General features: G+C 41.4%; 1 protein-coding gene and 1 long non-coding RNA gene across 2 annotated transcripts; both read right to left on the bottom strand.

Moving 5' to 3' along the window:
• Nucleotides 1–7,002: 7,002 nt before the first annotated feature.
• Nucleotides 7,003–14,920, bottom strand: LOC142085263 (uncharacterized). The gene is made up of 4 exons (XR_012674594.1): nucleotides 14,472–14,920; nucleotides 10,003–10,158; nucleotides 7,652–7,762; nucleotides 7,003–7,203 (listed from the first exon to the last, which is right to left on the bottom strand). It is a non-coding gene; the product is annotated as an uncharacterized LOC142085263 (long non-coding RNA).
• A 1,652-nt stretch (nucleotides 14,921–16,572) lies between these two features.
• Nucleotides 16,573–26,554, bottom strand: DNASE2B (deoxyribonuclease 2 beta). The gene is made up of 6 exons (XM_075156138.1): nucleotides 26,348–26,554; nucleotides 22,343–22,520; nucleotides 20,975–21,056; nucleotides 19,982–20,143; nucleotides 18,303–18,500; nucleotides 16,573–17,739 (listed from the first exon to the last, which is right to left on the bottom strand). Exons 1-6 carry the CDS (start codon nucleotides 26,458–26,460, stop codon nucleotides 17,384–17,386), a joined length of 1,089 nt encoding a protein of 362 aa, XP_075012239.1. The 5' UTR covers nucleotides 26,461–26,554; the 3' UTR covers nucleotides 16,573–17,383.
• Nucleotides 26,555–27,618: the final 1,064 nt, after the last annotated feature.

Here is a 27,618-nt window from a genome sequence, read left to right as displayed (position 1 = left end):
GCTCAGGATCATTCTAGATATCAGATTTCAGATATCTCAAGTTCAGCACCCAGCAAATGAGGAATGCACACTTAGTGTCTGTCCCTAAAATGAAATTCAGGGTTTTTATACTATGGGTGAATAAGGACACCAAATGAAATTTTCTAAGTCAGTTTTCATTCTGTAATGCCCTCGCTTTTCAGAGTTTCTTTACGATCTTCGTGCTTTTTATAGCTTTTGTGTAAAAAGTCCTAGGATTAAGAAAGCAAACAATGGTAAAAAAACCTGAAGGCCCCTCTGAATAGCAGCTTTATCTTCCAGAGTATTGACACCCCTGCCCCCAATAGGTATCACACCAGACCTTGCTGAGAGTGCACTCTGTTACCTCGTCTAGGTCATTAATAAGGACATTAAGAGTTTTAGCCCCTGTATGTGTCCCTGAGGAACACCACTAGTAACCAGCCACCTTTTTGGTGGACTTTGCACTGCTGATCAGCACCCGTTGTACTCCACAGCCCCGCTGATTATCCATCCACCTTGTGGTACATTTCTCCACGCCATATTTCACCAATTTGACTGTAAGGGTACTGTGGGAGACCATGCTGAAGGCCCCTCTAAAGTCAAGGTAGACGGCACTCACTGCTCTTCCTCCTCTGCTGAGCCAGTCTTCCCATCAAAGGTTTGCCCTGGTAAAGCCGCACTACACCAGCTGTTTTCAGTCACCTTTGTGTCCCTCAGGTGCTTGGAAATGACTTCCAGGAGTATTTGCTCCACAATCATCCTGGGGACTGAGGTGAGGCTGACAGACCTGTCGTTCCCTGGCTCTTCCATCCTGCCCTTCTTGAAGTTGCAGCAATTCAGCTTAGTGTAACCCTCTTGCTATACCGTGTGAAGAACAGTGATTACTGATGCATTTAAATGTGTCTAACATCTCGGAACGTGTATGTATGTGTGTGTGAGAAAGAAAAAGAAGTCAAGCATTTGGAAGCCTGAGAAAGCAAAACTTAAATAATCTAAGGAAAAATGAAGCAAAGGAGAGCATTTTAAAAAGAAGGTATTTTATATGGTATACTTGCAAAAAAACCTTGCAAATGTATTATTTAAAAATTATGGAAATTCCATAGCCTGCTGCATGTGAGTGTCCAGTTTTAAAGCTCATTACAGTTTAAAAAAATTACTTTACAAGTGCTTTATGTATGGATGTCAACACAATCTTAAACATGTAGTTATAACCGACATTACAACAATCCTTCCCACAGGACCTATCAAGATGGCATAGCTGGCCATTATCTTAATCTGGGCAGATCAGCCTGATGAATATTGGGCGTTTGATTTCCTACAAGTCTGTCAGCACTTCTGGTTAGTTACTAGGTTGAAACTACTAGATAAATAACACATTAATTTTATGTAAGCTGAAAAAAAAAGATACAGGAGTTTGCTGGAGCTTCAAGTGCCTAGTGCAGAAAACTGGAATATTTCCCCAAATAGAAATTCTATAACCCAGAAAATTGTAATTTGATACATTTAGACTTTTTGAGAAGTTTATCCAATAGCTACCCAAATTACTGAAGAAGCATCTACTGTTTCCCACCTGTTATTTTGCTGAATTCATTTTGCTGTTTCTGGAGACCACTATCCTTTTCTAAAGAATTGTCCTGTAAAAGGGAAGGTAGTCAATGGCAACATTTCATCAACTTTGTGGGTATGTAGAAATACTTGTGTTTCTTGGGGGGTGTGGTCGTCTTTGTAGGAAGTAATGCTAGTATCTTTCTGCTAGTGGCAATTACACGTAGCTTGGGCTTAATAAAACATTCCTTCACGTACTGAAGGAGTTTATCCAACATTAGAGTATGACTCGTTTCTAGCCAGGTATTTTTCAGAATATGCTACCTTGTGTTTTCATTTTATTTATTGGCTTCCTGTTATTTTATATTAAGGCGTGTTTGTGCTGCAGTGGAATAATTTCTCTGTAATGAATAGAACTTGGTATAGCAAATAATTTTGTTTCTTTTTGTGCTTGCAGATTGCCCACAGGTACCTAAGAATTTTCTCCTTGTTCAAAATTATTACAACATAAATTCTAGGTGTTACATAGAAATAAGGTAACTATTATTTTACAGAGTAAAATACCTCAAGTGAAACTGTTGTTCCCCTTGAAGATCACTCTTAACTCCATGGTAACAACACACATGTTATCAACAATTAAGCAAAGTATGGCTATATTACTCTTTAGCTCTTAGTAGATACTTTACATTTTACATTTTAAATTGGGAAAAATAGTCAGGCCCATTTTCTACTTGGCATTATTAATAAGTCAGAAGTACTTATAAATGGCCAATAACACGTATTAGTTATTTTACAAATTTGTAAGGTAGTATTTGCATAAGAAACAGAAGTTGTGAAGTGATACATGATAAAGATTCATTCCACAGTGTTACCAGAATCTTTGGCAAGATGAGCTAACTTGAACAGTGTGCATTTTAATATAGTTAAGTGCAGGCTAATATTTCTAGGAAAGAAAAATGTAGATCAGTTATCTGATGGAGGACTGCATTATGAAAAGTAGCGATACAGAAAAGCAATTAAGAGCACACAGAAATGCTATCCTTGTGGATAAATGTGGGGAGCCCACCGTAGCAACAGGAGTTTCCTTGGTGGAGCCAGTGTGTCTTGGCCTGAGATTGACACAAAAACTGACAAACTGGTTAAACAGACCAGTTAAACAGACTGGTCAAACATGGTTGATTTGGGACCTAGAAACCTTCTTACAGAAGAGACTTAAAAAGCTTAATCTCCTTAGCCCATCAATGAATCACGTAAGAGCTAACTCACCTGGAATTACATAAAAAGAAATAAAGTGAATAATTGTAATCATAGAAATCTTCAATTTAGCAGACAAATCTTTTAAAAGATGTAGTGTTTGAAAGCTGAGCCAAGAGACATTTTTTGATTAAAAAACCAAAACCAAACTAAACAAACAAGGCCCATAGACTAACTAAGCCTTGGAAAAAAAAATTAGATAGATAGGCCTGTGAAGTATTCCTTGTTACCTGAAATCTTTAAATAAAGAAAGTGGATTTTTTTCCAAAGGAAGTGTTCTAGCTCTTCCAGAAACTATGTAGACATCACTTGATCTAATTTTCACCTGTACTGTGCAAAAGGTCGGGCTAGAGGATCATGGTGCTTTCTTCTGGCCTCAAAACCTGTGGTGCCATGAAACATCAAAATGGACAAAAAAAAAAATTTAAAATGTTTTATAAGAATTTTAGAGTATCTGCGATAATATTCAGATAGTACCTGGTTAGAGACTGCAATGAACAGATTTTTAAAATAATTTAAGTTAACGGACATTTTTAGCTACATTACAGGGGTTTTTTACTGTTTGTATTGCTAAATTTTGATGAATAGTCACTAGAATTGCAGTATCTCTTTTATTTAAGGCTACCCAGCCGCTTTCCCCTGATAAGATTCTGTTTCCTTTCTTTAGTGGTTTATCAAATATTTTAAGACTGATACGTCCATGCTGGGTGTTCACCTCAGGACAACATTCTGGAAAACATATTTCTATGTTTTGTAGTTATCATAAACAACATCAAAAGCAAAATGACTAAAGCTAATAAAAACAAATGCTAATGCAAGAAGTAGTTCCAAAACATTAGACAGATTGGTGGGATAATTTGGAGATTTACCAGGAGATTTCCTTCTCTTCTACATTATAAACTCTCAGTGGCAGAACTTTTTTCTTATGTGTTGGTAAAATATGAACGTGCTTTCGGACATTTATAAGTGCTAATCACAAAATAACAAAGGTAATGAACATTGTAAGACATTTAGCTGGCAACACGTAATAATCCCAGTGTCAGATAAACTTTTTTCCAGTATGCATATGTAACTCTCATTAATGAAACTCAAGCTGCACCTAATTACTAGTAACAGAAAATCACTGGCGTTTACCTCCCACGTACAGAGCCACACCTTGCCCTCCAGGAAATCCAGAGAGCTTCCCAAGAACTATCCCTAGCTCTGGCCTAGATTTCAGCCTCTTGTATGGCTTTTTACAGTAGAAGCTTGTCAGAGCCCATCCTGTCTGGTGCACAGGGTTTGACTGAATGAAGAAATGAAACTCATCATGAAATCTGGTCTTAAGTTAGACCTTTTATTACAGTTGCTCTTCTGCTTGGTCTACATGGTTCAGCAAGTTTGGTGGTCTACCCAACACAGACTGACGCCGAAGACTATCTCTATTCCCTACAGTAGGAGACAGAGGATAGAATCAACAGCACCGTTTCAGTAAAAATTACCGTAAAAGATGACAAGGAAGAATTAGCTAAGCTAATATTTTCCTTTGTCTATATTTCCAATTTGATCGTATTTTCCTCCTGCTTGGGAAAATATTGTATTTCCTAAGTTTGTGTGGGATTATTTATGAAAAAGAAGGTACGACATGGTTACCTTTGGCAGGAGAGGGTTAGGCTAAATGGTTCAAGCCCTATTCTTTTATTTCACCAGGGGAGTTTTAAACACATCTGAAAAGAAATGACAGCATCCAGTCTGATAGCAGGATTGTATCCATCAGCTGACAATGCATCTGGTCATGACCTCTGCAATTCAACTTCAAATGTAAATGTGCAATACTAGTGCCAGTATGGGATTCAGGAGACCTGTCCTGTCCTCAGTTTCCATCTTCACAAATACTTCATGGTAACCTCTGGTAAGTCCCTTTGTGCCTTATTCTTCTACAAAATCAGTGTGAAAGCATTTTTGTCTGATACAGATAAATAAGCATAACATGTATTCTGGAAGGAAGAACAAGGGCCCAGCGAATCTCCTAGGGAGTCCTTTGCTGGGAAGCAGAGTCACTGAAAAGGAGTTGGAGACTAATAGACCACAATCGCTGCTTCTCTGACAGGGTGACTAGAATAGGGAATCTAACTCTTGATTACCCAAGCAAGTAAATATGGAGAAAGAATAGAGAGATTTATACTTCCTCTGTATCTGGCACTGACGCAAGGCAAACTGGAATGTTGTACATGGGCTTTGTGTCCTAAATTCAAAAAGAGCACTGCAAAATTAGAGGGATTTCATCGAACAGACATGAGACATGATTAAAGGATTAGGATACTCTCCTTCTAATGTGAGGCTCAAGGAGTTCCACCTATTTAGCTTATCAAAGAGAAAGTTAATAGGGGCTCTTTACATACCTTTCTATGTAGTAAATATCCATTTAAAAATACATGGCTTAGCTCTAGCAGACAAAGATCCAAGACCTGCAATCTTAATTTATAGTTACCCATAATTAACTATTGAGAGGGTTACCAAGAATTATGGTACTTTTCAGTTGATATTTCTATCAAGATGTGATGTTTCCCCCTTAAAATGATACAATCTAGTTCAGACAGGAACTAGTTCAGGGAAATCTGCTCTCCATTATACAGAAAGTCAGACTAGAAGATCACACAGGTCACTTCAGGCTTTCTAATCTGTTAATTAAATAGTTTATATAAATTTAGTTTAATTGGTTCTGTGATTGTTAATAAACAGTATTCTTAATGTTTCATATTTGACTGCAGCCTCAGCTAATCTCAATTATTTCTTACTGTATGTGGGTGGTGGGACTTTGTCATCCTACCAGCACCTCCACCTTCATCCCTAAGGGTTGCATCATTATCTTGTTACACAACCTGCAGAGCTGATACTGTTGATACGATGCCAACCGCAGAATCGTTGAGAGATGGAGTGATGGCTGGAGATGTTGCTGGAGATCTCAACAAAACTGCTCTAGGTCCTGCACACAAGTTATTTGTTTGGTAGTCCTGGGAACAGACTGCCAGCCTGACAAGGACAAACCGCATCCATTGGCCATGCTGTTGTTTCTCTGGGCACCCCTCCAGCTTTGCATGGAAAGCGGCCTGTCCTTAACACCATCTCATGAGGAAGCAGCCCATCTTTTTGGGGACACAATAATTTGCTTTCCTTTGGGCTCAAGATCTTTTATTCCATTATGCCTGTTGGCAGAAATTAAATAAGGTAATTTTGTTGTTTCAGGCGAGGTGTCAGTCTGGTACCTTCACCTACTGTCTGTATTTCTAGGTAATATCCTGCCTTAGGAAGAGGCAGGCACTCCACAACTCTCTGCAGTTCAAAACTCTTTGAAAAGTGCTGTCCCCTTCATGTTTGCATTCATAAATTGTTTCCATTTTTATAATTTCAAAAAGCAAGCTGCAGCAGATAACCCTCTTTGCTCTTTTTATTGTTCCACCTTTTGGTGCCGGTTAATCTCCTGTTAGCTTCCTGAACCATCTGGCCTTTAAATACTTCTTACATTTCCAAGAATTTTAAACAGTCACTATCTAAAACGTCAGTGCTACTGGATGTTCCAGTGTATTCTCAAACCAAGCTTCCATCTACTGTGATTTGGAAAAGACGTTACATATGTATCAGAGGACTGTGTGGCAGAAACCAAACTATGTACTTACGGTGAAAAGCATTTCAACAGGTTTTAAGAAAAGCTTTATTACTAAGTAAAGGCTTAGCATGAAGCCAGGATAATCTTGTGACTAATAATACATAAAACTCAGAAAAATTGTTTAGGAGCAGAACTTGCTATGGTGTACGGGAAGGAAACCCACAGAAGGAAGGAAATGAATGGTTTGAGTCTGTTAATAGTAAATAGTCTTTATCCCTCCACCCATAGGCATAGATCTTACTTGTACCACTACTACATATCCTAGACCAAACGTGAGAACCATAATACTTCAGGGAGCTAAACATATAAAACTCCCATGACAGAATTAGGTTCTGGGACGGAGCTGGTTAATGAGCAATAAATAACACCAGAAGACTATACACTTAATAAAAAGGATTAAAAACCAGCAAATCCCCTACCCATTATCTGAGAAACCTGTCGATTTTGTACATGAAATGAAAGATGGTCCAGTTGTAAAGGATAGCCATACAGAGGTCAAATCAAAGTTGCACAGGCAAATGCAGTTATATATTTCCTCCCTTTTGAATGCTTTATTTTACAGTATTACAGCTCTTCAGTTGTAAGTTTCTCTTTATACATAGTATGTTCATACATCCATATACAAGACTTACTGGAATCCTTTTCAGTATTAAGCCATCTGGGACATGATGCTATGGGAGCTTGGAGTAAAAGGAATCCAAATATCTGTTCTGGTAAAAGTGCTTTCTTTTCAGTCCAAGAGTTGTTTTTTAATAAGCCTAAAGAAGAAAAAAGTTCAGAGTTACGGTGAAGTAAGCTGGGGCATCTCGTACCTGCAACGGAGAGAAATGGCTGAGCTGCGTAGAAAGCCAATCATCTGGCAGAGTCTGGGGCATCTGCAGTGACAACCTCCTCCGAGAGTATTCAAAACACAAAATTGAAAGCAGTAACAGATACAAAACTGTATCAGCAATGAAAGAAATAGCACGGGTTTTTTTCTTTAAGAACAAAAACATGAGTTCTAATTGAGAATATTGGCAAAAAGTGTCTGTGTGTGAAATATTTTAAAGGCTTATGCCTTTGAATGTATTAGGTCCAATTTCCAAGGCTGTTGAGAATTTGCCAATTGCATCATTTTCAGTTGTAATTATGAGAGATTACTGTCAGAAAAGCTGACTTTCATTTTTGAAACCCAATCCCGAGAAGATACTGAAAACCAAGACTCACCCTCAGTATTTCCGATCATCCTTTAACAGTTTCTTCTGATGGAGTAATAACTGGCAACACAAGAGCTTTGCTAGAGAGCTTTTGAAAACTGGTCTCTCAAGCTTAGAAAATCTGTGTGAAGAAAGTAATAGTTATCATTCAAACTTGACGCCAGACTCTTAATTATTACTTCAAACACGACAAGAACACAGCATCAACAGGATTCTTTTTTTTTTTAATCTCTTTGGTACACTGTAGTAGCCACACCTACATCCTCTTAGAAGAAACATATTTCTCTTCTCCTGAATACTTTGCACAAATATGTATTAATTTATGCAGTGCATTCATAAATTTGTCCAGAGTTTAGCTCTGTTTTTTTACTCAGTTGATCTTATTGTCATGCTCCGTACAATACTACATTTAAATTACACTAGACTTACTTCAAATGCTGTTAGCCCTTGAAATTTCCCTTGCTTAGGGAAGATACTGTGCTTATGGTGTACGTGGTAAGGGCCATGAAGCTGCTCAGTTTCACTTTGCCTTTACCACATTGGTTTAACTAATCTAATCAAATGGGTTGTGCTCATAGCGTTATGTCACTTGATCCCACAAAGCACTGGGCTCATATACCCGGAGAAGACGGGGACCATGAAATAAAGATTAGTTTCTTATCTGCAATACTGTGTTTCACCTTTATTGCACTCTCTCTCTAGCTGACAGTCATTTTAGTTGGACTACCCAGCTAAGCCCACAAATTCAAATAACATTATTATATGATTTTCAAAGCAGCCAAACCACATGCTTCATTCCTCGTTTCTTAGACTGATTGTATACATGCTGATTGTTAAAAATGAGGGCACTGGAAACCAAAGGAATTTAGCGTTAAAGAAACACCGCGTTTCATTGAAAAAAAATATTGAAACCATAAGTTCTCTATTCCTGCAGGATCCTGAGCAATGCTCTCTCTCTCAAAAAAACCACAAAATCCCAACTGTATATTTTGACACACAATATAGGTCTGACTTGCAAAAAGCACAGGGTTTGAAATTTCCCTATAGTTTTCCAGTAGAGGCACAGGCTTCCTTAAGAAATTTAATGTATGGAAAATATGCGTGAACTTGTATTTTGTAGTCATATTTGTGGCTTTCTTGAAGGTTGTCCATAGAACTCTCTACACCCAGGGATTGAAAATCATTGCCATATAGTACACAGACATATTAGCATATGGTAAACATATTTCTTTTAAAGGGGCTTTTCTGAAAATGTTTGTCATTTTTTTCTTGATATGACCTGCAATGGACTGATGGTGCAGATTCCATATGAAATATAATTTGAAATTAATGAGGAGGCCTTAGTTAGGGTACCTGCTCCCATGGAACATTTTCCTGAAGCACTTACCATTATTTGGAATTTGGCTTATTTGAAAGGGTCTATGTTAGACTTATTTGGGTGACCAATAATGATGGACAGAGGGAGACTTTTTCTGAAAGAGCTAAAATAGGCCTATGAGGAGCTGTGTGTTTGTGGGGCAGATGAACTCACCCATCACGAGTGTAACAACCTTCCCAGGTTGTACATCACGCACATTATCGTACAGTGACTTGATACTGTGTCTTATTATGCAATCCCGGGAATGGAAGAAACATAAGGAGTCATCCAAAGGAAAGAGAGGGAAACTAATTCTGCTGTTAGCAGAAGAATGGTACCTCTGTTCTTTTAATTTCTACTTTGCTGTATGGTGCCAGTACCAAAACAAGACCTGCAGAGATGCTTGGGAATGAGTTCCCTCATCTTGGCTTTCCCACGTTGTTTTTTCACAGCATTTAGCAGGCAGAGAGCACCCAGGATACGTCCTTAGTCCTCGAGGGAGATCTTGAATCTCCCTGGAGAAGAAAAGATTCTTTCTATCCACACCGCTCATCTTCCTCAGTGCTAACAACACAAGGTAGGGCTGAGGAGATACAGCTTTCAGTCTTCATTCTGCCAGAGACAGGCGTTGAGAGAATATCTTAAATTACTGAGATGTAAAAAAAACACCTCTAAGATGGGGATATCACTTCTTCCTGATTTGGGCACTGAAAGTAAAGCCATGAACAGCAAGAGAGACAGTGTTCACCAAGAGGAGGTTCGTCTCTGCCCAGCTCCTGCGTGGTCCTGCCTCAGAGAGGGTCTTCTGTCAAAGAAACTGCCCACGCACGTGGCCTCTCTGACGTCTGTCCTAACAGCCCTGGCAGCGCCGGGGACAAGGCTGTGGTCAAGCCAAGGATGTGAAACTCCTGCTGGGGACATTTCCACCGTGTCGGGACTACGCTACCATCCTCTAGACATGGCTTGTGTCATAGACCACGAAAGGTTCAGATTTTATCCTTCACCTTTATGGGTGATTCCCATGTCTTTGAAGTTCTGTTCCCACCGAAGATGAAGGCAAATTCCCACTGATATTAATGGGGTTAGGATGTGTCCTTGTCTCTATTTTTGCTGTTGTTTCCTTTGTTGCAGTAGACCTATTCCTTTATTAAAGCTTTTGCCTGGGGGAAAAAGAAAAGCCACGTTACTAAATAAATTATGAAATATTTACATTTGTGAAGCCAGCCCCTTATGCCTAGCTCCTCCTCTGATATTAAGATGACACTTTTTATAGAGCTACAGCTTCTATACTGCCATTATTCCTCTGTGGGATCCGAGACCGGGAGGTGACGAAACAGCAGGCCACCATGAGCCAAGTGACAGTAAGTAATATCTAGGAATGCTTGCTGATTTTGACTCAGTGCAGTGAGAAACAACTATATTAGACCCGTGGTGGTTTGTTTAGTGTTGGAGAGCAAAGTAGGATCAGACATGAAACCGAAGAAAATATAAAAGCGGGGAGGTTTCTAAACTAAGCTTGACTTTTACCTGAGAATAAAAGACCATATATTGTAGATATATCTGTAATAATAATCCTGAGAGCAAAGTGTTAAAAGCATCAGTTTGCTTACCACTATTTATGTGCTATTTATGTTCTTTTGTATATGTATTTACCTTTTTGCCTGCAGTTCTATCAATACCACAAGAATGAATTAAGCTAGCTTTAGTGTCATGATCCATAATGAAATGATCTGCAGTTACTCTTGTGAATGTTTCGCATCTCTTGTTTTCATTGTATTTTTGTATTAGCTTTAAACCGTAATAACAGCTTCCTTCTTTTAAAAAAAATGGTTTAGCATGTTGTTCAAATACGTGTGGTTCAAACTATTTAGCTTAGCTTATGAATTTCTCCCTCCTACTTTTACATATTTAATGCTTTTGACTTTGCCTTGCCCCACCTCTTGCAGGTTTGGTAACAACAAATAAGTAGCAACTTTCTCTCTGGGTGTTGGTTTGTAGGGTTTTTTTTTTAATACTTGGCTAAGTCACTTCAGTTTATGCCTTTCATTTTTATCTCTCTGTGGCATAGCCTATGGAGGCTATATCTGTAAAATGGATAAATATTAAGAAACTATCATAGTAAATTAAACATCCTGTTAACTGGATTTCTGCACAGTTAACTCCAACTGGTTCTCTGTCACCAAACTCAAGGTCTCTGACCTCCCTCATGTCGCCCATCCTAATGTTCCTTCTGCTCTTCCCTTGCTTTTTCTCTCTTGCTCACCTTTCGTTGTCTTGTTCCCTCTTTTCCATTTCTCCTGCAAGCTCTCTTTGCTCCCATTTCTCTGGGTCTTCCTGTCTTTCGGCAGTAAAGAGAAGGGCAGGTTGGTGGGCAGCTGGGAACACAACTGTACTAATTGTCCCTATTTGCTGTGCAGCATTTCTTCCATGGTCTTCCCTTGCAAAATGTCCTATGCAAAATTGTCGATTCCCTCATTCTCACATTGACTTTCATGAAAGAAATATTTGGAGTAGTTAGAAAGCAAGAGAAGAAAAGATGCAGATTTCCTTTGCACAATGCCTAGGATTTACAAGGTCAGTATGTGGAATGGAGCAGCTTTCAGAGCAGGGAAGGAAACAGTTCCTGAAATGTGTACTGAGCTGGGCATTGTTAATCCTCAACGTGAAGTGAGAGTGGTGCTGAGCATGCTCATACCAGTACAAAAATACATTTTTAAAACTCTACTATAGCAAGAGAAATACTGTTTTTTTGGCTGGCAGAATCTTAGCCCAAAAAGGAAACCTGAAAAAAAATAGACACAAAAAAGCCTTGGAGCTAAATACTCTCACACTTTATAAAGTCAGAATTAAGGAACAAAAAGATGGTATGACTTTTAGTGTGCTTTTGGCAGGTTTTGGAATGTAATGGGGAAACCGTGTACTGCTGTAATTTGACATGCTTATTTGCGGGCATTAATACATGTGAAGGCAGATTTTTATGTTACTGTATTAAGATGAACAACTGTGTGGCTAATTTGCATGCAAAATTTCTATGGTTAATAAATTAGGCAATGCTAGTACAAGTGTACTACAGTGAACCACGTGTAGCAATCGCCAGCACTCTAGCAAGCAACATTAAATACTATGGTCTGCGGTAAAGCTTTGAATATTTGAATATCAGTTTGCAGTTCCCACGCTGCAAAGTGATCAATGAAGGGGAAGAATGTTCCTTATTTTTATCCCTCTTACAGGAGAATGAGAATAGTCACCAGATACCTTGTGTAGAAACGTCAAACAAACTCAACTGAACAAAAAAAATCAAGAGGATTTAATAAAATCACTTGAGTAAAAGTGTAACACAGCTGTTTATAAAAAGCAAGATATATTTTTTCAAGTCCTGGTGTTTTGTATTTAACAGTTGAATAAAATGAACATATCAAATATGCTGGGATAAATCAGTTAAAAACCATAAAGATAAGCATTCGATGGGTCTGCATTAAAAAATTATATTATGAACTAGCTCCTGTCTGAGGCCAAGATCTGTAAGTGCTACAACTGATTTCTGAGTTCATATGCAGCTTCTTTTACTGCATTCATGCCAAATTCATAAGGATTATGAGAAAATTCAGCGGATTAGGCCTTTAATATGGTATCTCCAATCTAAACAGAAAAGTGTCCGATATGGCTAAGCTATTGAGGGTATCAGGGTATCTAGAAAACACTGATATTGATATCCCAGCTTGACATTTCAGATCAGCTCTCTGCTTTGTACTATAAAGAATTTATTCCCTGCTACAAGGGGGGTTTTTTCCACACTTTGCCTAACATAAATTTCTATTCATCTCCATTCTCATTTTTAAATTCCTGTCTTTTTAAGAAATCTTGTGAAATTAAAGAGGTGCATCATATTCTTGCATCACATTCTAAGCACAGTTAGGCTTGGCTTACACTGAGCTTTTAGAAGACACTCCCAGCACTACTCTGTCTCCCAAACATTTTACCCAGGGCATAGGCAGCTTACACGTTCTGAAGCAATTACTATACTAAGTACCCAGTGATGTATTTTTCCCAGAAACTGAAAATAAAGGTATAAAAGAGATCCACACAATAATTCATGGGCGTTAACATATGGGTGTAAGTTTCTCTGGGGATAATTATGTGACTATGCTAATAACGCCAAGGATGCTTTGATACATTAAAACAAATTCTCACAATGATGTTCTTGAGCATTTCATTACTGTCAGGAGTCAGGAGTGTATACATTTAAACAGGAGAGAGGGATGAGAGAGGCCCATATGTCTTCGCAAAAATAACCCTCTCCCTTCACACCGCAGGCAAGCTGAGGAAGCCCTGTTTGACACAGGCACTTACATTAGATGTGTTTACTGGAAACTTCCCATTTCGAGAGCAGAAAACTCCACAAAGTGTGCTGAGAGGGGGGCAGCCCGTGTGGTTTGCAAGGATAGCTGGAAGAGTGGGCATTACTGACAGCGAAACGATCAAAACCTCCTGGGCTTTGCAGGACTTCTGTACTTTTAAAAAGCGTAATCTAGCACTCTTTGAAGCAGACTTTGCTGTGGTTCAGAAATACACCTGCGAACCTCCGTGACAAGCCCAAGTGCCAGGCTAAGTTAGCATGTCTTGGAGAAGGGGAGGTTCCCAGCTCAGTCAGAGAAATTCCTCCCAAAGCCTCTGGCATGGAGCCCCAGGTGTCCTTGAGAAATTCTCCGATACTTTGCTCATCACTCCCACCAGGAGGGCTCGGTATGTTTTCAGTCGTTGTGGAGACACCAGAAGCAATCCCACCATAAAGGCTGCCCTCTGAAGTGGGCTCGGGCTGCAATGCCTGTGCCTGTTTTTCCAGTATTGTAATTGCCCAGCTGGAATTAAACTTCACACAGTTTTTATGCCTTCAAATATATTTTTTCTTTTTTTTTCAGCTTTTCTTCTAGTGAGGCTGATGTCTAATCTCTTGACCTCTTTCATTAAGTCTGCGTAAAATTGCAGTCTTCCAACACAGCAAACCACTACCCTAATGATCCACAATTACTGGTGTTACAGAAGTATCTGTGGGGATACAGGGTTTTACAGAAAAATCATCAGGGAACTTTTTGGAGCCATGACAGGGAGAGAGTTGTGCCCTTGCTCTGGGTCGGCAGTGGCCGAGGTGAGGGTAGGAGACCACGCTGGTGGGAGAACGAGCGGCAGGCATGTGTTTCGAGAGGCTGTATTTGCATTTCTTGCCCCTCGCAAGCTTGTCAGGCGTGCTGGGACCGAGTCTCGGCTTGTGGAAATGATTACAAGGCAATTTATACCAAACAACGATCCCTACTGTTGTGTTTGTTACAAACTTGGCTGCAGTACAGTAATGTTTAGTGGATTAATAATGTCTGCTTTTGGCGTCTCCTACTCCCTCGGCAAACAGTTTTCATGTATAATAAATGTTCTCATTTAGTCTAACTAGAACAGAGCCCAAGGATCAGAATAGCCATACCTGCACGCTGAGGAGAAGAGACTCTGGGTTTCCAAATGAAAGACCAGCTTTCTCCCTCTCCATGCCAGGGTCCAAGACTTCTGTCCTTTTGCAGGATCAGCTTTGCTGGGCAGGTCCCCCTGCAATTGCAGAGGGGGCAGCGCCAGATGTCCCCTTCCGCAGGAGAAGGTCTGTCAGTCGGAAGGGTCGCAGTGGGCAGCAAAGGCAGCACAGGCGCACTGGGACAGGCAGGTGTTTGTTGAGCATTGTTGAGCACGTTTGGCATTTTGAAAAAGAACAGCACATTTTAAAATTAAACACTCTATGAATACATATATAAACCATGCAAAAATAACTACTTCACAGCAACGATTGATCACAGTGCATGCTGTGAGGGCATATGAGGTTGAGTGAGTGGTGTATGGTCTTTGCGCAGGAAGGAAAGTGTTACAAACCCTTTAAAAATCTGTATGGTTTCTCTTGTTGATTGTCAGTCTCTTTCGGGAAACAAAGAGTCTGCCCATGTTTCATAACGTGTGTAGTAGAAATACCGGGATATGCAAATATGGAAGTTACACAATGAAAGCAAAACTGAACTAAAACTGTTTACAGTCAAAAAATGAGAGAACCAGAACTGCAGCCTTTTTATTGCTACACCACTGAAATGAGTTTGTGCACAACCTGGCTATTTAGGTGCTTGTGAGGTTGTATGTACAACTGTTTCTCTCCATCTTCCCACTGCTGTTTATGATTCCTCGGTAACAGCTAAAACGGAGGCTACCAATCTTGGATATAATGAAAGAGAAATGCTGTAAGTAGTCTTGTGAAGCTTTTTGAGAGCTATCGATTGATCAAGTAATTAAGAGTAACAATCAGCACTTAAATTCAAGTGATGGACAGTTGACTTTTAGTCTGGGGAGAAGGGCTGTGGCAACACTGTTGTGACAGCCAGTGGATGGAGACTCTTTGCTATTGAACTCTGTGACCCAAATGCTGTGGCTGAGCATCTGCCATAAGAAACACAGGTTGCGTCATAGGTCCGGGTGCCCTCTGATGCACCACGGTGAACCTCACCAGCAGTGTCTCCAGAGAAGGACTTCCTCGTACAGTGAGGTCATGTGTGGGCAAGATGTAAGAGTTCAGACAAGTTAGGTTAGTGTCTGCCATGAAAAGGTGGACAAAAGAAATGAATTTTATCTTGGCTTATCTGAGTGATGCCCTACCACCCCACTGCTCAACATTCTGTGTCACTGGCAGTTTTCACTGCCACAGATAGGTGTTGCTTGACACAAGCTGGTGTTGCTTTACCACAGCTGGTAAAACAACGAAAAGTAGATATGTAAGACAATTTGGCAAGCATCAGAGAAAAAACATTATCAAGCACATTATTTATCAAATGTTATTTGGTCATATGCAGGGAAAAGAAAAATTTCTGTTTCGCGCGGCATATCTAAACTATCTACATTATTTTCACTGAGCTATGAGACTGGGGTTTGCCTTCAATCCAAATTGACTAAATATAAAATCTATTCCTGGACAATTCTCTTCATTAAGCAGGCCAGATACATTATTTTTATTTCTTCAAGAAGTATGCAGAAATGTTTTCTGAAATTAATTTGTTTGGTATTTTGTACACTTTGTTGTTTGGTTGATTTTTCAGGGTGAAAAGGGAAGGAAATCTTTGACGACTTCTGGCGGTTGTGGGGCATTTCTTTATATCTACTTCCTTTTCAGATACTGTTGTGGAGAATCAGTGGTATGGACTATGAACACAGCAAAACAGAAATACTAGTGGGACAGCCAGCTCTTCAGACTGGAGTTTATATTAGCAATTCAGAAAAAAAAATACAAGTTTTATATATATATGTATAAAATATATATATAATATGAATATATTTAGGAATATATTAAATACAGATACACTTTTGAAATCTGAAGCCAAGAGTGTATCAGGATTTTGCAAATTAGCTTTGTCTTTATAGCAAGTCCATGCAAACTTCAGGTCCTGAGCCTGAGACTGGAGGCATTGGAAATTAACAGCCGCATTTGTTGTAGTGTGAAAATGTGGGTGAAATAACATCTTCCTTCAAGTATTTTCTTCTCTTTTCTTTTTAAATTTTTTCCTAATTGTCTCCATTTTTCCTTTGGCAGCTATAAAACATTGTAACCAACCACGAATAACTATAAAGATGGAAGAGGGAGACTGTAAACAGACCATTTTCGCTCTTAATTTATTTTGCTTATTCATATTTTGGACATGTTTATTTGTTTATAAGATTGCTGTACATGAATAAAAGCACTAGAAATACTCCCAAGCCATTGGTTACAAATGATTTAAAGCTCATTTCTTCTCTAAAAATTAATCATGTAAAAATGAAGCCTTCCTGTCCACAGACCTACTCGTCTCCCTGTCTGTATCCAATTAGGTCAGCTCTTTAAGAGATTCACCCCAAACCGAGCAGAAATGCTGTGACTGATCGCAACGGTGCCTGGAACGCGGGGCGATTTTAAAGCATTTTGGGGTGCTTTTCTCTTGCTAACTGCCCAGCCCCGACAGCCTAGCTAACGAGACAGGTTTCTGTTGTTCCTCCCATCCCATGCCCAGCATCACTCACAAGCTCCCCCGGGGACGCCCGTGCACGGCTGCTGACCGCGACGTGCTTTGGTGCAGCCTCGTGCAGCAGCGTCTTGGCCGAGAGCCGAGGAGAGAGCCGAGCGTGGCTCAGCACACGCAGAGCCTGCGGGTCCAGCACCCAGAGAAAAACAGCCATAGTTTACCTGCAAACTGTCTGCTTTTATAGCAAACAAGGTGAAGGTCTAACACATCTGGCGACTCACAGGGCCATTTTTCAGAGTGAAAATACAGTTTAAGGGAGACGTTTCCTACGCTTTCTAAGTAACGACGGGCTGTGCTCTTTGGGAGGAATGGTTCGTTATATCAATGCGGAAGCATCAGTGCAACTTTCATAGTGCATTATCAAATGTCTGAAGGCTTTGTAGATGTGCTCGTTCTGCGTACAGATGAACCCACCACTTCTCCAAGCTTGCTCAGCAGCACGGTTTAAGTCTCCGATGCAGATCCACTGATCTTTGTCTTTCCTTGAAACAGCCCATTTGGAATGATCGTTAATGGAATAAAAGGTGGAATTCAATGGCGTCCCTATTAGGTTTATGTTGTAGACGTGGTAGTTGAGAGAGCAATTTGAGGGAAGTTTTTGGCCGGAATGCTGCCAGGATTCAGCCAACAAATCAGTCTTCAGTTCCTGAGCCACCCAGGCCACGTAGATATCTGTGGAATAACACAGGGTGTGGGAAATCAGTCTTTCACATTCCTTCATTTAAGAGGGGACTGAAAAGCATCGCCTAAACTGGGCTTGTTTCATCCCAAAGCATAAAGTGGGGGAGAAGGGATTTTGCCCTCTCCCCTTACTTTGACTTTTGTTTCAGAAGTTCATTTCTACTTTTCCTTCTTCTGGAAAACCTGTTACAAACAATCAGCAGGCAAAAAAAGGAAAGGAAAAAAAATTTCAAGCCTTCTTCATAACAAAAAAAAGGCAGATGATTCAAACCCCATTTTTGTTCTTTGTTGTTACTGTTGAATAGCAGGAAATAAATTTTCTGAAAATCCCATTATTGAACACCTTAAGAAGGTGTTTGAAGGACCAGACAGTTTTTTGTTTTGTGGGGCTGAGAGAATATTATGAGGGGACACCTTTCTCTGCCCTCTGTTACGCTTATTTCTGAAGCTGAACTTCTTTTTTCCCCTCAAAGAAAATACCAATTGTCAAATAGTATATTAATCGTTCATTACTTACTTGAGAATGTGTGATAGATAGCAACAGGTTCTCTTACCGTCTATGTACAGGTGTGACTTCGCAAAGTGGAGAAAGGTTTCCCCATGAGCTGACTGGAGTTTGGAGAGGTGGCGCAAGGGGACTGAGGGCAGCCTGGACCCTGCACAGAGCTTCTGCAGATTTGGGAGATCTGCTTGGAAGATGTTAGGGATGGAACAGCTGTAGATTCCTGGATTATAACTCAGCATCTGTTGGTCTGAGAAAAACCCAAAGAAATGCACACATGCAGGGTTAAAATGGGTTAAAGCGAAGGAATCAAAAGAGTAACGTTCTGCCTTGGAAAGGAAACCTAAATCTTTCTTAATCTTCACAACTTATCTCCTGGGGGAGTTCAGTGTCAAAGTATCTTATTTTAGCAACCAAACCCCTGTTTAATTGATTTGTATTCTGACTGGCCCTGCAGCACGTAGACTGGCTGGGAGAGTATGCTCAGGTTTTTCCACTTACACCTCATCATCCTTAGCAGAACTGTTAGCCGGTGGTCTCAGTCCACTGCCACTTCTATCCATGCTCATCTTCAAGCCTCTAAGCACACAGCGCTCAGACGGCATAGTAAATTCAAGCCTGTCCATATTTACAGGAGTAGTTTCCAGTCAGTTGCAGTTGCCAAGCCAAATGCAAACAGAAGAGCTGCCAAAGGGTCTACTTTGGTTTTAGGGGGAACAGAGCTTGACTTTCAGCGTCTGGATTGAATTAGCAGAAGAAAATTACTTTTCTGTACAGTGCGCAGCTTCACTGTAGAAGTCCTTGCCACAGATATGGTAAAGAGCAAGGGAACAAATGGGCTCATTAGATGAGTTCATGGAAGACCAGTCCATCAGGAACTTTCCAGTCTTTCCGGCTCAGGAAATCCCTGAACCACAGATTACCAGAAGCTGGGAGGATGGAGCAGGAAAAGCATTACTGTGTGCCTCTCATTTTCTTGTCCTCTTTCCCTAAACACGTGCATAGATGCGCTTCCACAAACAGGAACCTGGTTTAGATAGCGCTGGGGTGTGGCCAGCCTATGTGTTTCATTAATATCATTTGAGGCTTGTAACTGAGAAAAGAGTGAAAAACAGTGTGAAAAGCATTAAGGAACATACCAGTATGATTTATTATAATGTCTTTTGATAGTCCCTTTTCAGGATTCCAGTACCAGATATCACTGTCAGATATCACTGAATCTTATGGGTTTTTTTTTTATTTTTAGTATTGGTATTTTATGCAAAAGGTACCTGGGGAAATTCTGGGTGATATTTATTCCATACTTCGTATTGCTGATGTGTCAAGGCTACTACTCCAGCTCAAGCAGCAGTTGCCTTATATTTTTAGAACTGCAGTTGATTGCAGCTGAAGGAGCTATTACTGTTAAAAATTATTAACTTTATATTTCCAAAGCATTTTGTATGCATGGATGGAGTTTACCCTTGTGACTATTATTATCCCAATATATACACACTTGTGACTATTATTATCCCAATAGTTCCCATGGGGAGATGGAGGCAGAGTGGAAGAGTGAATTTCCCACATTCACACAGGAAATCTTTGGATAAACATAACTGAAGCCAAAAACACTTGGTTTCCCAGTCTGACAACGAAGGACAAGAACAAGAAATTTTTGAGGCGAAGCCTCAAGGAAAGCAGTCAGAGAGATGTGGCGGCGCAAAGGCTTTCTTAGGGAGAAGCTTTTCATACCTATTTCTGTGAACTGGTCATATTTGAAGGTTATACAGATGGCTGTCTGGCCGTAGGACTCCCCGGTAGCTGGATACCCGTAACCATCCTCAGGGATGGGAGGGAACAGAGGCACACTGTGAACCACCCAGAAGCCTTGAGATTTGTCCAAGAGCAGAAATCCTGTCAAAGCAAAGTTATTGCAAATGAATTAAGGGGGGAAAAGCCCTGAGATGATACAGCTGTGTCCTACTTTGGATTTGCTGCTGCAGACACCACACTTCAATGTGTTAATGTCCACAGTAAACTGGCTCTAGAGTAGATTAATGGATTACAGGAGACACCAATATTGTATTAAAATTGCATTAATTCTCTCCTGCGTAGGAGAAGCAGCAGAGAGGCGGGCTATGCCTCCCCCTGCAGCAGGGTGCTCTGGGGAGGACCACGGCTCCCGAGCCATCCCCATCGCCGCAGCCTGGAAATACAGCCCTGCAAAATATCTTCATCCCAGGGTCAGGCTGGGCAAACCCCATCTGCTTCCTCAAGGGAACATTTAGACCTCCACTGAAGTCTACACTTATTTGAAGTCTTGCATTACTTTAACTGCATACTTTAGCACTTCCATGGTCTTGGCAGCAGTTTCTTGCCCCAGAGAGAGAGAGGAGTTTGGAGGGGTTTATGTTTAGGGTGCCTTTCCCTTGACATTTTCTACTGCTGTTGCCGTTAGGCTCAGGACGATGCAGTCTGTATGAACTGAAAGGAGCTATATGAGTTTCAACTCTTGAAAATAAGGCGTCCATAAGCCCTAAGAGTTCTTCAACACAGCACAGGCATAGCAAAACCAAAACAGAAGCTGCAGCATATATAACTATACCACAAACCACACATCATGCAAATCGTTCTCCAGTTTTGCTTTAGGCAGGAGTTTTAGATATGAAGATAGACAAACAGACAAGTAGATGCTATCCACAACTTTAGAAAGGAGAAAACAGTAGCTTGGGACTCTCCCTGTACCTTTGGTATGCCCTCTTTTCCACCCGTCGGAGTCTGATTCAGGGACCTCATCATTGTATATAGCATATGCAATGCTGTTCCTCTGCAGGAAAACACACATTTCTGAAACATGACATTCAGTAAAAGGAAGGCATTTAAGCGAACATCTTCTGCTGGGAACAGAAGAAAGAATTCAGGACTTCTCTGTGTGAATATCACGAGCCTAATCCTTCTCCCAATTCAGCTGACACAGTCTCTGCAGAAGTTACAGTAAAATAAACCTAAGACTCAGCATTAGGGTCCTGGTTAATATAAAGTGGAAGTTCTCTCAATCATTGCAGTAGCCCTTCCTCAAGAGGTCAAATATGCTCGCTAAGACAATTTACACGGGTTTATTGGGCACTTGCTTGCAAAGAAGTTCCCCCCCGCTTTTTTTTGTGCCTCTCTGTGGCTTAGCTACCAGATCTGGTGAAAATGTTTGCTGTGGAAAAATAGGCATGACAAGTGTTCTTATGAAGGACAAGCAATTAATGCTTTTTTGCAAAATATTTGCATATGGCCACACCTTATTCCCCCTGAATAGAGAACTTCAAAGGAGTTGGGACGTGTTTCCCCTCCTGAGGTACTTTGAGTTTGTAACTAGTTTATCACAATTACAGCGAGACCTGGGATGGGACAGTTGATCGGATTGCCAATATTTGACTGACTTCTGGGAATCTCTTCTATGTATAGATTAATGACACCCTACCACTAACCCACAGCAGAAATGCAAAGACACACCCAGATTCCCAAGAACACTCTGTAGATGGTAAAAAAATAACTATAGGCAGATCTTGTGGTATTTTATAATCACTTCACACAAATATAAATGAGGTGTCTGACTTGGGGCGGGGTGGGGGGAAGGCCTAACAAGCAGCATATCACTGCCGAAGGAGTCAGAGTGGTTTCAGGGGGAAGAGCAAAACCCAGATTTGATTTGCGACAGAGCGTGAAACATGTGCACATGGGAGGGCTTAGGGCGAGTGTCTGCAATAGTCACCGCTGGCCCTGGGCTGAGTTCACAGCCAGTTCACAGCTTCAGACGTTGCTCAACGTGAGTTGCAGAGAAGCCAAAGGGACTATGTACCAACGCTCGTTTTTTTTGATGGGCAATACTTTAAGTGTGTGAAAGGCTTGACTAGAAATTAGAAGGTCAAGGATAATTTATAATTGTAGCCAAAACTGCAAATAATCTGCCCAGCTGTCAAGACACTCCTCTTGACGTGTTTTAGTAGATCTAGTCAGTCAGGTCCGGTCATACCTCTACGTGCTTATTTTGGCTGGCTTCATTTCATTTGCATGTAATATCAAGTAAGCATAGTAACAAAATGAGAATTAAATGTCACTTGCCTCAGATTCGTATGTCTCGTACAGCTGCTTCAGTGTTTGTCCCAGAGCACCCTGTGTCATGTTGACGAGGTATTTACCCAGCTGCCACTGTGGAGCCAGGGCGTCCATGTACAGGTATTCCAGCCCCAGCATGGGAATCTCTCCTTTGGCATGTTTTGGCAACTTGTAAAGAGCAAACCTGCAACAGTGAAGAGCAATTGTTGTTTTTTACCACCATCCTGTTTGAATGTGTAAATCAGTGTCTCCTTCCCACCTGAGGATTTAAGAGAAGGATGACTCCGGCGATGCCTACACTGGAGGGGTCCGTGCCACCAGCCTGCGGTGTGGACGTCTCAGCCTCGAGGAGGTGACCCGGCGCAGGGACCAGCAGCAGTTCGGCAGCACAGTACCTGCTGCAGACAAAGTTGTTCTGCTTCTTAGCAAGCAAGGGAGGCTGATTCGGCACCAAACTCCTGTCGCTGTGGCCAGGCTGCTGTTGGTACCCCAAAAGAATTTGAGGTAGCCCTGGTTTGGAGTCCCGTTTAGCCACCAAATCCCTATTGCTCCTGGTTCTGGTAGAGAACCTCAGGTCCCAAACTTAGTCTGACATTCTCGTGGTCAACCTGGACAGCTCTTACCAACACATTTTTATATTATATGAATATAACTTTATATGAAATAATACAATTATGTATTAAAATCATAAAAAATGCATAATGTTATATTTATACAGCTTAAAACCACAAAATAAGTATAAAGTCATGTGATAACGCTGTTCCAGTCCTACTTTTCATAACAGACTCGCACTCTGTTGAACTGTTGCAGACTGGATATTTGCAAACCACTAGCCAGAAACACAAATCTTTTCAAAATTGTAGAGTACTCAATATTGTCAGTAAATGGCTTAGTTCATGTTAATGTCCCCGATGAAGTAAACAGGTTTTCCCAGTGCACAAGTCCATGGGATTAATTGCTATATAATTAATTGAGCCACTTTCTTTGAGTGCTGTACTTGAGTAATTTGCTATTTATGTCAATAGTAAGAACTGAGTGGCATTATTTTCAATCCCATGCTATTTACCAAAAATGCAGCCTGATTGTGCTTAAGTATATCAGGAGGAGGGAGCCTTGCCCAGATGATTTACAGTCTCAAGTTGGTCAAAAAAAGACACCTCTGAAAGCAGGTAAGAAGTGGCAGTAAAGCATTTTGCCAGTGGAACATTTAATCCGTGGGAAACGTACGTGTACAGGCAGAAGAGAAACACACGCCACTGGTGATCCTGGTAATCCACCTGCATTGCCACTGACTGAGTGATGTTCCTTAAATATCTCAGAAGAAATTGTTGCTGATGACAGACCACAGAGAAGAGAAGAAAGTGATTTATATGGCAAGGCTGGGGAGAGCTGTCCATGCACGAGGAGTCACAACAATCCTTTTATTTGAAATGAAGATTTGGAGAGGAATAGCAGTAGTTACAGTAGTACGAGCTGATCCAGGAATTAGTATACGAAGCCTTTCCAAACTGCTTTAAAATGTATTGGAAGATTTATGCTCTCGGGGTGTTCTCAGCCTTGCATCTGACAAATATGTGTTAGCAGGTACACTTACAGAAATGCTAGTTGAGCTATCAGGAATTTTCCTTGCCAATTCCCAGGGGATATATGTTTTGGCCCTTTCCAGAAAGCCAGCTGAGTGTATTAGCAGTTAAAGTCGTATAAAAGTCTTCACTGCTATTTGTGCACAGGAAGTTTCTCAAGAGCTTAGGCATTTGTGGGAGCAGACTGAAAGTTATTTTCCTAAGAACCAAGGAAAAGCAAATCTGCTTATATCCGATTAGCATTGTCACATTGTTTGCTTGTGACTGAACACAAACTTACTACAAATAATCACATCTTTACTTCTTAATCACATCTTTACTTCTTCCCACCCGCCTCCCAAAGAAACCCACACAATGTGCATCTGTGGCTTCAGTCCTTGACTCAACGCTTCTCAGAAAGCAAAGTTTTGGCTTTTATTTGCGTGAAAAGCTTCCCACAGAATACAGGAGTTTGGATGAATAAAAGACAGACTTTCTGCCCTCCTTAGAGAGCCGACCTACGGCTATTTGCTCTGGCAGCCCCTGCGTGAGGTGCAGTGAAGATGGGACGAGCTCCCGAGTGGAATGAAATCACGGGGGGAACTTTTGCCAGCCCAGGCCCTGCGTGTGGGTAGGAACTGCAGGCACGGCTGGGGAGCGCAGATGGGATCAGGTCAGATAAGGCAAGTGATTCCTCCGGTTTAGTGGCAAATGAAAGGGTACGTGAATACTAATAATGACTAATTATGGAATATTGCAGGATGAAACCGCTGAATCGTAGGAACTCACATAAAGCTCTTGCTAACAATATAAAACCTGCAGTGCTGTGTTTGTTTGAAAGGGCATCGACATCTTTTGGTTAAGAGGAAGCTTTTCTCAGCAGTTTCAGTTCTGCTTCTTCTATCATCTTCATAGCAACCAAATCCAGAATCAGGCAAAAGCTGACTATTTCTTGTCAATAAACTAGGATAGGAGTTAGGAGATAGGCAAGTTTCTCTTTCATATGATCATGGAACATTGGAAAGAAAATCCCCTATGTGGTCCCTGCTAAACTTGGTAGAAGAAAACATGGGTTTACCCATGCAGACCCCCCTGCTCCCATCTGGAACAGGTCCCACATCGCTGGTGTTCACACGCATGGCGGCATAGATAAATTACTCCTAGTCACAGCCTTCAAAGAATTTCTCAGAGAATTTGGATACAAAAATGGTGTTCATTTAAGAAAAAAAGGGTAAATGGTTTTTTGTTTTGTTTTATTGTTTGTTTGTTTGGGTTTTTTTTTTGAGCTTTAGCACACACAGATTCATTCTGCAAGGAATAATTGCAGTTTATGGAGAAATGAAATTTCTCGTACCTTTAAGTTGGGTGGCTGCACCAACAAACAGTCTGATTCCTGAAAAACTCACATTACCCAGAAGGGCCTTGGCAAGGGTGACAAGTCACAGGGATGGACTGGACCCTCATACGTTTGATGCTACGCCAACAGAGAGCAAAGCTGGCTTTATGCCCCTGCTTGAGCAGCCTGCCTGTGGTGTGAGGAGCCCCTGCCTTCCCTGCAGTTAGCTCTGTGTGCAAGGGAGGGGACGTGCAAGAATAGCACCTACTTCTTTGTCACTTGTGTCCAACTAATCATTGTTCTGTGAGAAAGACACTTTTCTTTTTAAATCAGTTGATATTTATCTCTGAGAGGCTTCTGTGCTTTTTTTTAAGAGCCCTCATTTCACTTTTTAAGCCTGGGTTGGACATTATGTCATTATACTTTGCATCTTTCATCTTCAAAGCGCATTAATCCAATTAATCATTTAATACCCAACCTCGGGCTGGCTGCTGGCAGTGGGACGGTATCAGCTCTAACGCGCCGGCAGCTTGGGCGGCGGGGAACAACCTCTGCTCCTCAGCCACAAGGCGCAGACGGCGCGTTCACACGCGGCCGCCCCCGCATCCCTCCCGCACGCTCAGCCTCCGCTCCCCCTCGGCGACGGCAGCGAGGGGACAAGTCCCACCACGCCGCTGTTCGGGTACGAGCGACGAGGCTAAGGGCGAGGCACGGACATTTTCCCGGCTCGGCTCAGTTCCCTCAGCCAGATGAGCCGTGTGCTGGAGCTCTGGCCCGGGCCGGGCGCCCCTGGGGCTGCCGCCAGCGAGCGCAGCCTTGGCACCCGAACACAGGTTACGCTGCCTTTGATGAGACATGAACGCTGTGTAAACTAGTGATTATTTTGCAGTTAATCATAATGCAGTAGGGTGGTTGGTTCAGTGAAGTGAAATCGCATTTCAATAATTTAGCCTAGGTTTTCCAAATGCAAAATTCAGCTACTACTCACAGGCAAGCAGGATTAAAACAGTGACTGCTATGCATTACTCCTCAGTGACCCGCCTACTTCACGCAGTTTAATCTCAAACATTATTTACTCTCCCAGCGTTTCTCCCCGGTGCAGCATTTACTCACCAATCGACTGTCTCCCCGTCTTCATTCCTGCAGGAAATCTCAGCTGCCCACAGGGGCGCGGAGGAGAGAAGCAATAGCAAAGCAGGGTGACACCATGCAGACCCCGCAGGCATTTTGGTTTCTCGGCTGCACAGGGCGAGCACTGAGTAGGCTCTAAAAGGAGAAGTTGTGTTGCATTAGCTGTCAGCTCCTGCTGTAGGATGCAGTAAGCACAGCCCGGGCGGCTGCCCGGGGCGGCAGAGCCAGCCCGGGAGGTCGGGCTCCCGCTGCAGGGACAGCCGTCGGCAGCGGGGCCAGGGCTCCCGGGAGCCACTGGAAACTGCTCAGGATTTCTTTGGGCAACAAAATGGCAAAATGACAGTTGTCAAGTTATGTTTTTGAGAAAACTTACCTTTGTATTTTAGGAGGTAGTATTTTGACTATATAAAATATTCAAGGTATTCGGCTTTAAAAAAAAAAATCTGCAGATACCGAAACCCTTTTTGTTTTCTTTTTAGTGGTGCATGACTGAAGTATGAGTTTTTTACAACTATCTGAAAAAACCTCAGTGTTCAGACAAGCAAAACAAAATCATTTCCATCTCACTACTTCTCCATCCAGCCCTTGTTGCGAGCACAGCCTTTGCACCCTTCCTGCAAAGAGGGTTTCTGGTGAAGCACTGAGCCCTGCCCGGCGCTGGCTCTGGCAGGGGGGGGCCTTCATTTGTCAGTGGGGACAGAGCCCGCAGGGACTGAGAAAAACAACACTCTGATCTCTGAGCCACAGTAATTTACTTACAATTAGTTAATATTTTTTTAAAAAATTATCTTTTAAGTGCATTAGCATTTCTCTTAGGAACAAACATGTCTGAAGGAGCAATTTTACATCTGATAATCTTTTAGCAGCACACACATAAAAAGCTTCAATTTCTGTTTTGGTGCGTAAAATATTCTTTCTCTCTCCTCATTATGCTTACATTAAAAGGTGTTGATACCAAGTATGGGATATTTCAGCCTCAGGGAAAGTCTAGTGCAACAAGCTCTGGATGTTTTAGCATAACAGAAGTCCTCACAACCTTCACAGTATTTTGCCTCCTTTCTAGCATAGCCTCTCCAACGCTGTAAGAGAGGTGTAAATCAGGTGTGTTTGACAGAAGCAGGATAACACGGAATAGGGCTTAGCGCAAACAAAACCAATGATCCCAGAAAGCCAGGATTTTGGAGGTGTGAATCAAGACCTGAATTTTGCTGCTCAGACTCGGTCTTGATGCCTTTTGTGGGCAGTAACACAGT

This window comes from Calonectris borealis, chromosome 8 (assembly GCF_964195595.1).
Source record: "Calonectris borealis chromosome 8, bCalBor7.hap1.2, whole genome shotgun sequence".
Classification (NCBI taxonomy): Eukaryota; Metazoa; Chordata; class Aves; order Procellariiformes; family Procellariidae; genus Calonectris; species Calonectris borealis.
Note: the sequence above shows the minus strand (reverse complement) of the source record. Positions and strands in the feature narration are given on the sequence as shown.

Bases quoted from the DNA above. Each gene is read 5' to 3' on its own strand.
- DNASE2B (XM_075156138.1), bottom strand. From the start codon at position 26,460: ATGCCTGCGGGGTCTGCATGGTGTCACCCTGCTTTGCTATTGCTTCTC. The intron at 21,057-22,342 runs GCAAGTGACATT...GTTTTCCTGCAG, and splicing joins ACGAGACATACGAATCTGAG to AGGAACAGCATTGCATATGC. The intron at 18,501-19,981 runs GTATGAAAAGCT...GGTTTTTCTCAG, and splicing joins TGACCAGTTCACAGAAATAG to ACCAACAGATGCTGAGTTAT.